The 13781-nt window shown below is 41.9% G+C and overlaps 1 protein-coding gene across 1 annotated transcript in view; it reads right to left on the bottom strand.

Annotated features, from left to right (window-relative positions):
- The window catches only part of TOX3 (TOX high mobility group box family member 3), a 270107-nt gene that overhangs the window by 102920 nt on the left and 153406 nt on the right, over positions 1-13781 (bottom strand). Inside the window, exon 2 of the mRNA XM_030205144.1 lies at positions 12666-12731. Within this exon, the coding sequence (XP_030061004.1) occupies positions 12666-12731 (66 nt within the window). The remainder of the gene's footprint in view (positions 1-12665; positions 12732-13781) is intronic.

Genomic DNA, 13781 nt, shown 5'->3' with positions numbered 1-13781 from the left:
CTTCTGTGGATCCATTCCTTCTGCACAGGATTCCTTTATGCCTGTCCCACGCATGCTTGAATTCCATTACCGTTTTCATCTCCACCACCTCCCGCGGGAGGGCATTCCAAGCGTTCACCACCCTCTCCGTGAAGAAATACTTCCTGACATCTTTCCTGAGTCTGCCCCCCTTCAATCTCATTTCATGTCCTCTCGTTCTACCGCCTTCCCCTCTCCGGAAAAGATTCGTTTGCGGATTAATACCTTTCAAATATTTGAACGTCTGTATCATATCACCCCTGTTCCTCCTTTCCTCCAGAGTATACATGTTCAGGTCAGCAAGTCTCTCTTCATACGTCTTGGAATGCAACTCCCATACCATCCTCGTAGCTTTTCTTTGTACCGCTTCCATTTTTTTAACATCCTTCGCAAGGTACGGCCTCCAAAACTGAACACAATACTCCAGGTGGGGCCTCACCAACGTCTTATACAGGGGCATTAAAACCTCCTTTTTTCTGCTGGTCACACCTCTCTCTATACAGCCTAGCAACCTTCTCGCTACGGCCACCGCCTTGTCGCAGTGTTTCATAGCCTTTAGGTCCTCAGATACTATCACCCCAAGATCCCTCTCCCCGTCCGTGACTATCAGGCTCTCCCCACCTAACACATACGCCTCCCTTGGATTTCTACTCCCTAAGTGCATCACTTTGCATTTCTTCACATTGAATTTTAATTGCCAAACGTTAGACCATTTTTCCAGCTTCTTCAGATCTTTTTTCATGTTTTCCACTCCCTCCGGGGTGTCCACTCTGTTGGAAATCTTGGTGTCATCCGCAAAAAGGCAAACTTTACCTTGTAACCCTTCGGCAATGTCACTCACAAATATATTGAACAGAATGGGCCCCAGCACCGATCCCTGAGGCACTCCACTACTCACCTTTCCCTCCTCCGAGCGAACTCCATTCACTACCACCCTCTGGCGTCTGCCCGTCAACCAGTTCCTAATCCAGTTCACCACTTCGGGTCCTATCTTCAGCCCTTCTAGTTTATTCAAGAGCCTCCTGTGGGGAACCGTGTCAAAAGCCTTGCTGAAATCTAAGTAGATGACGTCCATAGCACGTCCTTGATTTAATTCTCCCGTCACCCAGTCAAAGAATTCAATGAGATTCGTTTGGCACGACTTCCCTTTGGTGAAACCATGTTGTCTCGGATCTTGCAACTTATTGGCTTCCAGGAAATTCACTATCCTTTCCTTCAGCATGGCTTCCATTACTTTTCCAATAACCGAAGTGAGGCTTACCGGCCTGTAGTTTCCAGCTTCTTCCCTATCCCCACTTTTGTGAAGAGGGACCACCTCCGCCATTCTCCAATCCCTCGGAACCTCTCCTGTCTCCAAGGATTTATTAAACAAATCTTTAAGAGGACCCGCCAGAACCTCTCTGAGCTCCCTCAGTATTCTGGGGTGGATCCCGTCCGGCCCCATGGCTTTGTCCACCTTTAGCTTTCCAAGTTGATCATATACACTCTCTTCCGTGAACGGCGCTCTATCCACTTCGTTTTCAGGTGTACTTTTGCCAGTCCCTCTCGGTCCTTCCCCAGGATTTTCTTCAGTAAAAACAGAACAAAAGTATCTATTTAGCAAATTGGCTTTTTCTTCATCATTTTCTACATAGCGTTTTGCTGTATCTTTTAGCCTCACAATCCTCTTTTTAGTCTTTATCCTTTCACTAATATACCTGAAGAAGTTTTTGTCTCCCCTCCGTACATTTCTAGCCATTTGTTCTTCCGCTTGCGCCTTCGCCAGACGTACCTCTCTCTTGGCTTCTTTCAGTTTCATCCGGTATTCCTCCCCGTGTTCCTCTACTTGAGATTTTTTGTATTTCTGGAACGCTAACTCTTTAGCCTTTATTTTCTCAGCCACTTGCTTTGAAAACCATATCGGTTTCCTTTTTCTCTTGCTTTTATTTACCCTCCTTACATAAAGGTCTGTGGCCCTGTTTATTACTTCTTTTAGCCTGGACCACTGTCCTTCCACTTCTCGTATGTCCTCCCAGCCCATCAGCTCCTTCCTCAGGTATTCTTCCATTTTGTTAAAGTCAGCTCGCTTGAAATCCAGGACTTTGAGTTTGGAGTGGCTGCCATCCACATGAGCTGTTACATCAAAACAAACCGTTTGATGGTCACTGTTTCCCAGGTGTGCAGCCACTCGGACATTTGACACACTATCCCCATTCGTGAGCACCAGATCCAACGTGGCTCCCTCCCTCGTGGGTTCGTTCACCATTTGTCTGAGCAGAGCACTTTGGAAAGCATCCACAATCTCTCTACTTCTTTCCGATTTTGCAGACGGAACCTTCCAATCTACATCCGGCAGATTAAAATCTCCCAACAGCAGCACCTCTCTTTTCTTCCCCAACTTTTGAATATCAGTGATCAGATCTTTATCTAGTTCTTCCAATTGTGTCGGGGGTCTATAGACAACACCCACGTGGACCAAGGTTCTATCCTCTCTTTTTAAGGTGATCCATATTGCTTCTTCCTTTCCCCACTTCCCTGTCATTTCAGTTGCTGCGATATCATCTCTCACATACAGAGCTACTCCTCCACCTTTACGTCCCTCTCTATCCTTCCTAAAAAGATTATAGCCTGGTATGTTTACATCCCATTCATGGGAACCATGGAGCCATGTCTCTGTGACTGCAACTATGTCCAAGTCAGTCTCCAACATCAGGGCTTGAAGGTCATGAATTTTATTGCTTAGACTGTGAGCATTTGTGGTCATTGCTTTCCAACTACATTTCCTAGTATGTGTTTTGGGTTTAGTGATTTGTGAGTGTCTTTTGTCTTTGGGTACCTTCTCCTCTTTTTGTTCCCTCTTCTTTGCTTTTTCTTTTTTTTCTGCTTCAATTTTAGTTTCAGAAACATCACAGTGCTGTAGTGGAGCAAAAGAATTTTGTAGTGGCAACACTTGTGCGGGTGGATGCTTCTGTGTCACATGACGAATTCTGCCTGAGCCTACTGTGAGCCATCTGTTCCTTTGTGGTTTTATTCTCTGAGGCAGTGGTGAGAAGTTATGATTCTGCACAGTCCTATAAGTTGCTTTAATTGCATCTAATTCTTGCATTACTTTATATAGCTCTTGTTTTAAAGTAGATAGCTGAAGGCAGATAGGACAAGCTTTAAGTTTCCAGATGATTGGCCTTGAAACCAAAGCAGCACAATTATTGCAGAGAATAAAAGTCATCCTGATTGGTTGAAATGGGTATGAACAGGTGTACTATGTTGGAGTATCCGCCTGCAAGACTGTCTGTGTATGACTGTGGAGTAAAGTTAATAAGGTTTGGTTTGTCTATAAATGAGTGGACAACCCTGGGGTGGGTGGGTTGTGGGGAGGGTGGGTGGGATTATAAGTCCCAATGGGTCAGCTTAAGTGCTGCTATCAAGGGAATTCTCTAGTTGAATGGACCAAAATGGTAGTGTCTGATCCAGCACTTTACAATTTATTATACTTTTTAAAACTGCCCTAAGATATTAATAACTTTCCTTTTAAATAAATCTAGATATTGCCAATAATTATAGCAGTGTCAGCTATGTAAAAATGCCCCTCCCCTCTATCAGAGTTTGGCAGGAACAGAAAGAAAGACAGACAGAGAGGTTTCCCAGTGCTAATTAAATTGATTAAGCAACAAGCCTTAAAAATTTTAGACAATATCAGGTAGGTTTCTCACCTAATGCCAGTCAATTTGAGAAGAGTCTGGGATTTAGGGGTCAGAATAAACCTGTCCTTTTTGTAGGAGCTTGGTTCAGTCCCAGCACCTAATGCCAGTCAATTTGAGAAGAGTCTGGGATTTAGGGGTCAGAATAAACCTGTCCTTTTTGTAGGAGCTTGGTTCAGTCCCAGCACCTAGAAGGCACAAAACTGTGCATATGGATGGACAGACAGATAATGCTTGTCAAGAATGAGTCTATCACCTGAAGCAAAATGCGCCTTAAAAAAAAACAGAACTGTAGCAGGTGGAGATAGAGAACTGAAAACTGAGCTGAGACATCTCTCTCTCTTGGCATCCAGTCCAGCTCATCTGTATTTACATAGACAAACAGAAAGGATAAACTGAAGACAAACACAACAACCTTAAACAACTCGCTAACACTAACCAGACAAGCAAACATACCTAGACCTCTTATCTCTGGACAACTCGTACAAAACAAGAGATATGCAGGAAGCACCATGCAAGGTGACAGTTGTTTATTTGACCCATTACTTTGAACCTCGGAAGGGCCTCTGGAATATTGGGAAGGACTAATGGAAAAAATATGATCAGGTAAGACCTAATTTCTCCTTCCATTACGTAGCTTCCAAATGTTCCAGAACCTGCGAGATGTTTAAAAGCAATCCATAGAGTGGGTGGGATCCTGGTGCCACTGCCCTGAGGACCAAAGCCCCAAAACTGGCTTCCAAACATGCCCCAATGTCCACCCTGTAGTGCTTGGCAATGGTATGCAGAACTGACCATGTCACCGCCTTACAAATATCCACCAGAAACAGTAAGTTAGTCTCCACCCAGGATAGAAACAGAGAATAATGTAGGTAGATAAAGACCATACACCTAGAGTCTGCCCATCCATGACATACAGTGGGGGAAATAAGTATTTGATCCCTTGCTGATTTTGTAAGTTTGCCCACTGACAAAGACATGAGCAGCCCATAATTGAAGGGTAGGTTATTGGTAACAGTGAGAGATAGCACATCACAAATTAAATCCGGAAAATCACATTGTGGAAAGTATATGAATTTATTTGCATTCTGCAGAGGGAAATAAGTATTTAATCCCTCTGGCAAATAAGACCTAATACTTGGTGGCAAAACCCTTGTTGGCAAGCACAGCGGTCAGACGTCTTCTGTAGTTGATGATGAGGTTTGCACACATGTCAGGAGGAATTTTGGTCCACTCCTCTTTGCAGATCATCTCTAAATCATTAAGAGTTCTGGGCTGTCGCTTGGCAACTCGCAGCTTCAGCTCCCTCCATAAGTTTTCAATGGGATTAAGGTCTGGTGACTGGCTAGGCCACTCCATGACCCTAATGTGCTTCTTCCTGAGCCACTCCTTTGTTGCCTTGGCTGTATGTTTTGGGTCATTGTCGTGCTGGAAGACCCAGCCACGACCCATTTTTAAGGCCCTGGCGGAGGGAAGGAGGTTGTCACTCAGAATTGTACGGTACATGGCCCCATCCATTCTCCCATTGATGCGGTGAAGTAGTCCTGTGCCCTTAGCAGAGAAACACCCCCAAAACATAACATTTCCACCTCCATGCTTGACAGTGGGGACGGTGTTCTTTGGGTCATAGGCAGCATTTCTCTTCCTCCAAACACGGCGAGTTGAGTTCATGCCAAAGAGCTCAATTTTTGTCTCATCTGACCACAGCACCTTCTCCCAATCACTCTCGGCATCATCCAGGTGTTCACTGGCAAACTTCAGACGGGCCGTCACATGTGCCTTCCGGAACAGGGGGACCTTGCGGGCACTGCAGGATTGCAATCCGTTATGTCGTAATGTGTTACCAATGGTTTTCGTGGTGACAGTGGTCCCAGCTGCCTTGAGATCATTGACAAGTTCCCCCCTTGTAGTTGTAGGCTGATTTCTAACCTTCCTCATGATCAAGGATACCCCACGAGGTGAGATTTTGCGTGGAGCCCCAGATCTTTGTCGATTGACAGTCATTTTGTACTTCTTCCATTTTCTTACTATGGCACCAACAGCTGTCTCCTTCTCGCCCAGCGTCTTACTGATGGTTTTGTAGCCCATTCCAGCCTTGTGCAGGTGTATGATCTTGTCCCTGACATCCTTAGACAGCTCCTTGCTCTTGGCCATTTTGTAGAGGTTAGAGTCTGACTGATTCACTGAGTCTGTGGACAGGTGTCTTTCATACAGGTGACCATTGCCGACAGCTGTCTGTCATGCAGGTAACGAGTTGATTTGGAGCATCTACCTGGTCTGTAGGGGCCAGATCTCTTACTGGTTGGTGGGGGATCAAATACTTATTTCCCTCTGCAGAATGCAAATAAATTCATATACTTTCCACAATGTGATTTTCCGGATTTAATTTGTGATGTGCTATCTCTCACTGTTACCAATAACCTACCCTTCAATTATGGGCTGCTCATGTCTTTGTCAGTGGGCAAACTTACAAAATCAGCAAGGGATCAAATACTTATTTCCCCCACTGTATATACGCTCCCTATTATTTCCTTAGAGATCTTATATACTTGTCCCAAGTTCTCTTGCATTCAGATATACTGTTTTTGTCCCCATCACATCCACCAGGAGGTCGTTTCACAAATTCACCATCCTTTGTATGAAGAAATATTTCCTCAGGTTATTTCTGAGTCTATCCCCTTCTCCCTTCATCCTATGTCCCCTCAATCCACAGCTTCCTTTCAATTGAAAAAAAGAGACTTGCCCCCTGTGCATTTATGCCATGTTGGTATTTAAATGTCTCTATCATTTCTCCGCTCTCCTGCCTTTCTTCCAAAGTATACGTACACTGTATGATGAAGGCTACTGACCATTTTAGTAGCCACCCTCTGGATCGACTCCATCCTGTTTATATCTTTTTGAAGGTGCAGTTTCCAGAATTGTACACAATATTCTAATGAGGTCTCAACAGATTCTTATACAGGGGCATCATCACCTCCTTTTTCCTACTACCATTTCTCTCCTTATGCACCCAAGCATCCTTCTAGCTTTTGCCGTCACCTTTTTTTACCTGTTTGGCTATCTTAAGACCATCACATATGATCACACCCAAGTCCCACTCCTCTTTTGTGTACAAAAGTTCTTCACCCCTAAACTGAACCTTCTAGATTCCTATCCTGTAGGTCTTTTAGGGAAATGCCCTCTTCCACCAGCAAGGTGGTGTCCTTAGCCACTGCTATAACAAGGGAGTCCACCCTGAGAAGCTGCAATTTCTCTGTATAAATTATTATGCTTTGTTGGACAATATTCTTTTCACACAGAGTAGACACATTGCAGTACAGATTCTTTTAGTAATTAAATATCAATACAAATATCATAAATGTAATCTTCCAGTGGCATAGGAAGGGGGGGCGGTGGGGCGGTCCGCCCCGGGTGCACGCCGCTGGGGGGGTGTCAGCACCGCTGGTTCCCTGCTCGCTCCGCCCTGGAACAGGTTACTTCCTGTTCCGGGACAGAGAGAGCAGGGAACCAGCAAAGCCGACGCAGTTCCCAGCAACGTGCAGTCGGGGCGGATCGGCCCTACTGCCCGTCCCTCGCCGCTTTGCGATGTAAGTACTCGCTCCAGGGGGGGGGGTGCTCTCCAGAGGGGGGAGGGTACGTAGTGCTGCACCCAGGGGGGGGGTGCGCAGTGGTGACCTGCCCCGGGTGTCAGCTGCCCTCGCTATGGCACTGTAATCTTCAACATCAAACGCAGCAAATGCAAACTACGCAAAATGTTATATGTGGCTTACATAGTGCCAGAGAGCAGTTGCAGACTCCGGTGTATACAAATACAAAGGTGAAGTTGTGAGAGGGTAAGGTTTATGTGGTAGGACCACAAAGAGGAAACGTTCGACGGTGGGGTTCGGTGATGGCCATTAAGAACTTTAGCGTGGTGTCGCTGAGCTCAGGTAGTTACGTTGGATCTGCGGGGTATGCCTTTTTAAACAGGTGGGTCTTAAGTGTTCCACCTAATGGCTGCCTGTAATGACCTGGGGGTCAAATTTTACATCAATTGCCACAGCTACTGTGACCAATTGGCTCAAGGTGATGAAGCAATTATGAGACTCTTAGGCACAGGCTTGTCACCAGTACTCCAAGTGGCTCTGTAGTCAATGAAACCAGTAGATGAAACTTGACTTTTTTCTGGCTTGATAAGCAATGGGCCCAACCTTGTGGAGCCTCCATGAGGTCCAAACACTTGTAGAAAACCTCAAAATTGTCAATGACGGACATATTTGTGTATTTGGGGCAAATTTAAAGCCACTGATCTGCCTCTGTGACATGGTGAGAAAAACTAATGCAGCAGATGCTAAGAAATTCTCAGGATGGTAGATGAGAGAAAAAAAAATAAAATAAAATTGATTAATATAGTCGAATGTTTACAGCAGAGAAAAAATAGCCAAAGTACTGGCAACTAGGATGACAAAATAAATTAAAATAAGTGTGGAAAATCTCTATAGGAAAAATACAACTGAAGCAGTACAAAGAAGCAGGAGCATGAAGTTCAGATGGTCAACATCTCTGGCAGACAAAAAGAAACTGAGAGTAGTAGGGTTTCAACAATGCAACAACAATGATACAAGCTCTGGATCAGATTGTCTGTTCAGTGCTAAGTACTGTCATGTCATCTATTTGTGTGCATAAGGTTGTTTGGTAAACACATTCATTTTCGGATATGAACTAATGTGTATATTAGCTTCACAACGGAAGGGAAATTTAAAAGATTTGTTTTTCAACATTTAGAATGAATAAAAATAATCCCTTGCAGTCACATGAAAATATATAAAAATAATCTAGATACAGCTGTATTATTTATGACTCAAATACAGTATATAGGAGGTGATGTAACACAGACAGGGGAAACACAAACACAGGAGGAAAGATTACAAGAATGTAAGGTACCTTGAAACAATCCTCAAACCATGGCTGCTTCTGTAAGCACAATAAGAAAGGTAAAGATAACCCAAAAATCTGGTTAATATAAATGCAACATAGAGACAGAAAATTCCTAACACAAACACCAATAATCCACAGTACTGTGTGATTCTGACTTCTAAAGGTGTGAAAGAAATTCTGGAGGACATATCTATATGAAAATAAACCCCACCACATTCTACTATTATCAATATACACTTTTAAATGTATGTTATTTTTATGAATTCTATATAACTATTTTTTAATGGTTATACTTTCCTTGCCAAAAGAGAGTGACTACATGGTTGAATGACATCTGCACCAAAATGTTCAAAACATTTGTTCCTTTTGATAAAAATGCAAATCTAGAGGACTGTTGTATCAACATATAACAGCCAATGTCTGACACGGTGAATTATCACAGCTGGAATTAAATTGTCTCTGAACAGCTGCTAGCAGCAGAACTTTCATCAATGTTTGATTCAAATGTAGGAAAGAAATTCTACAGAATGAAACATGTTGTCCTTACAGATGGGGTTTGTGATCATTATCACAAATAACACTGGAGCCTGTGCCAAAACAATACTCGCTTATCTGAGCAATCTTGTTGGGTAAAGAGAGACAATGGCTACTGAAAATTGTTTACAAAATGCCAGCTTTAATTCAAGCCTTTGCATTACTTTATCACATCTTTTTAAATATGATTCCTTTTGTATCATTTATTTTGCAATAACAAGAACAGTTGATATAAAAGAAATGTCACTTCTGGTCTCAGATGCCAAGGCCATTCAGTTGTATTATCTTTCCTTGTGCTTTGAAAATTCTTCTGACATGAATTTTTTTTTTTTTAATAAATGCATTTATAAAAATGTATTACCTATGTATTTGGTTTCAATAATTACATTTCACTTGAGATATTTTTTGTTTTATTATTTTCACTGCTACATACAAAGATAAGTACCCTGATTGGATGAAGGAGGAAACAGCGCCATCCAGAGCAGAGATGTGTGAACTTTTGCAAAAGCAGTTAAACAATTTCAATGTACCTGGGAACATTTTAAAAGGCTTATTTAATTGGGGCTAGTTTTCAATTTCAAGAAAAGACAATTGTTTGCTTTTTGTGTGAATGAGATTTTGTACTCTTATGGGGACAGGCTCAGAATAGGGAGAAACTTTGTCCCCATGTCATTCTCTAGTTTCTGCTCTCAAAGCAGGTTGGGACCAAGGATGTTTTTGGAACAGAGTTCACAGCCATTGGGAAGAGAGTATTTCTGATATCGCTCAGCAGTGTCACCTAGCAACCTATGTTGACTGAAATCTATAAAGAACTGTAGTTTGCGGAAAGTAGCTAAGGACTGTCCCCCCCCCCCCCCAACTGGACTGTGATAAGAGGGGAAAAGGGGTACTGCATGAAGGCTCAAGGTGCTATAGTCCTGCAGAGAATGGTTCTAATTGAAATGGCAGCCTAAAAGACTGGGGAAAAAGGATTCATTGAATAAGTTTGATGAACTTCATCTAAGGAAAAAGCATCTGCTCACACAGTCATTATCTCTCTTCATTTCTCCTATCTTTGTTGCAGTTTTCTGACTCTGCTTTCACTCTACATTCACATACAACCATCTTCCCTTTCCTTTTATACTTTGCTGCTGCTACTGAGCCCTTCCTATCTTCTGTCTCCTACAAAACCTCCCCATTAACAAAGCTCTGTCCTCAATTCATATTACTCCAATTCCAGTACCACCACACTTCATCATCCCTGATTTCCTTCCCACCTCCACTTACAAAACTGAGCACTCTCCTGCTAAACACCTTAGTCTCATACGCTACCTTCTCATGGTGTCACATTAGTGTGTCCATTTCCACTCACTTTTTAACATTATCAAACCCACATTAATCCAACAGTGTCCACCAAGCATTGCTTTCTCCCTCCCTTTAATAAATTGTTGTCAAGCTTTGCCTCATTACCTTCTCTTACAGGTCCCCCACTGACAGCACTTGGCCCCGCCCACTAATTTCCTGGCCCTTCTTATTCAAGTTGTCCCTCTTTTCAACTTCCTTACTCCTTTCCTCCATTAACTCTTCCTTTCTCACACAGTGAGTAGAGAAGGTGTGTATGATATTGCAGAACTGCAGGAAGAACAACACAGTTCTGCAGGTAAAAGAGAGAAGAAAAGAAAGGAAAGAACTGTGTTGCGCTGGGAAAACATCAAAGTTTCCCCATGGATCCAGTAAAAATATGAAAATCATGTCAAATTTAAACCAAGCTGAGCTTTATCTGGTTCAAAGTTCAACCTTAAGTTCAACCTTGAATCAATGCACATCTGCAAACAGGAGATGATGTTAATATTGCATGTGCTGGCATTACAAAAATTGATAAGCAAAGCAGTCCAGAGGGAAACAGCAATGCAAAACCAATAGTACAGCAAAACAGTGAAGAAGGCCACAGAAAGAACGAGGCGAAGGTGATCATGAGAGAAAGCAAAATTTATTGAGGAGCCTGACACACTTTTTCGGCTAATGCCTGCGACAGGGGTCTATCGGATGTAATTGCAGCACAATATATCTTCTCATGAAGGTCTTCAGTCAGTAACAATAAATGAAGGTGCCCAAAAAACCTCTCTCTCTCTCTATAGCGAAAAGTCAAAGCTTCCAGTGCCATGACGGAACAGCTTTGTCTTTTTGTTATAGAGACAAAGGTTTTTTGGGCACCTTCATTTATTGTTACTGAGTGAAAACCTTCATAAGAAGATATATTTTGCTGCAAATTCATCCAATAGACCCCTGACATAGGCATTAGCCAAAACACGAGCTGTGTCAGATCCCCCAATAAATTTGCTTCCTCTTGTGATCACCTCACCTTGTTGTTCCATCTGCAGCCTTCTTCACTGCTTTGCTATATTATAAAAATTGGTGACGAAAGTCAATATAAAACAAGGGCACTTATTTATGACCCCTATCTCCTGCTCTATAGGGGTCTTTTACTAAACCACAGTAGCATTTTTAGCTTATGGTAGAAATTATATTCCTATGGGTGTCTCAGCGTTTCCTGCCAGCTGATTTCTACCGCAAGCTAAAAACACTATCACAGCTTAGTAAAAGACCCCCTATATTCTCTGCTGTGATATCTTACTGGCAGGAGCCAGGCAGGAGACCAAGTTACACTAAAAAGGGCCTTGCATTAGCGGCGGGAGCTGTTTTTGCCACGGGCTGAAAATAGCCATAACTATGCGGTAAGATTGCTCTTACTGCATGGCCATTGGAGAGGGAGCACTTACCGCCACCCACTGAGGTGATGAAAAGGTTCCTGTGCTAATCTGGCAGTAATCGGGTAGCACGTGGCGCTGTCCAATTACCGCTGTGTTAGCGCAGTGCTAAAAATACAGCCATATTTTCCCCAGTGCGGGAAATGGTACATGTTGGGGCTGGAACTACCACCAGCACCCGTGTTGGGCTGGCGGTAGCTCCAGATCAGCATGCGGTAAACCCGCATTGGGATTACCACTGCTTTGTAAAAGGGCCCCTGAATGTATAATTTCCATAAGAATCATCCATTCCCAAGACAGATTCCAAGATTTCTGACCTACAGTATATTTAAGCACATGCAATCCCCCATCCAATTCCCCAAACAAACTTCCATTTGAGGAGAAAGGGCAATAAAAATATTTGGTCTAATATGCAAATAAATCCTCCAATGGCATATCTAAAATGAGAATTTTAACCACCAATGCCTACTATAACAAAGAATAGTGTTAAAAATATAGAACTCTTATTCTTCACTTCCTGATTAGGTCTTTTTTCCATTCTTCTATGAGGTGAATTTGTTTCCATTGACATGCTATGTAAGTAACAGCCTTACCAGCAACTAAATTGACTAGTAATAGAGAGCTGTCTGGTTGTTTTCTATCCCATTAAAGTCTATTTTGTGCTTCATAAAAACTACATTCAAATTCAGTGTTTCACTCTCATGTATCTACTGAAAGTCTGCTAAATTATATAAGAAAATGGCAGAGTACAAACAGACAAAAACACACGTACCTCATTTGCAGCAAGAAATGCAGTATTTGCTTCTGCCATGTTCATGTAGCTGTTATTACTTCCAAACTGAAAGAAAAATATATTTTTGTTTCAATCTTAAGTTTGATATATTTCTGTTTATGATTACATAGCAACAACATTCTCTTTTCATTTATCAGAGTTAACCAAGAAGCAGCATTTTAGAAAATGTAAGATTAGGATAAAAAAAAAAATTGTAGCTGCATAATAAGCAAGGAATTATTCACCACAAATTTGTGTTAGTAAAAATAATGTTTTCGGGTTGTCCTTGTGTTCTATAAACAATTAGAAAATCAAGTTTTGTTTTCATAGCTCTTAAGTGGTCAGTAATGACTACAGAATATCATTAGCATTCTGTGAATTGACTACTAGTGTATAGGGCTCTCCAAGAAAGGATTAATATTGGGAAATTCAAATTTACCAAATTATTTCCATTTTTGTTCTACTTAGTCTAGCATTCTCCTTCCTTCTCAGTTGTTTCAAAGCAACTGAAACACCATCATGATGACTAAAGTTAAAGAGGAAGGAGATTCAGAAACAATGATTTAGCATCACCTTTCTACATGCATCAAACCCTCTAACTTCATCCCAATACATAACTTGTGTGTAAGCGATTATGAATTCCTGAATACAGATATTTCAGATTCCAGTCAAGGCATATCACTATAGCATAAGGCTTCCTCACCTCTGTTTCTACATTATTCCTAACCCTCGTCAGATGCAAAGAATTAAGCAGGTCCGCTGGTAGAGAATGATGACATGACACAAAGTCACAAAGAGAGGACAAATCACACAGACATATTTAATGCCTCTTTCAAGTTAATTTTGTATTCATAAAATTTCAAAATACTTTGTCAGAGGACTTGTAAAAAGGAAGATTGGCTGATATCTTCTTTAAAACCAAGAGACAGGTGATTACTCTGTAAACATAATATATCGTCCCAACAAACAAATATAATAATAATAATAATCCCCTTCTTAATGTGTATAGGTAATACAAGCAATCTTAATGCAAAAATTAATGGCAGGAAAAAGCCTCAACAGACTCCAAATAAACAACACTGCTTCTACAGTAATGGAGTTTTCACTGTCATCATA

This window comes from Microcaecilia unicolor, chromosome 5 (genome assembly GCF_901765095.1).
Source record: "Microcaecilia unicolor chromosome 5, aMicUni1.1, whole genome shotgun sequence".
NCBI classification, from domain to species: domain Eukaryota; kingdom Metazoa; phylum Chordata; class Amphibia; order Gymnophiona; family Siphonopidae; genus Microcaecilia; species Microcaecilia unicolor.
Note: the sequence above shows the minus strand (reverse complement) of the source record. Positions and strands in the feature narration are given on the sequence as shown.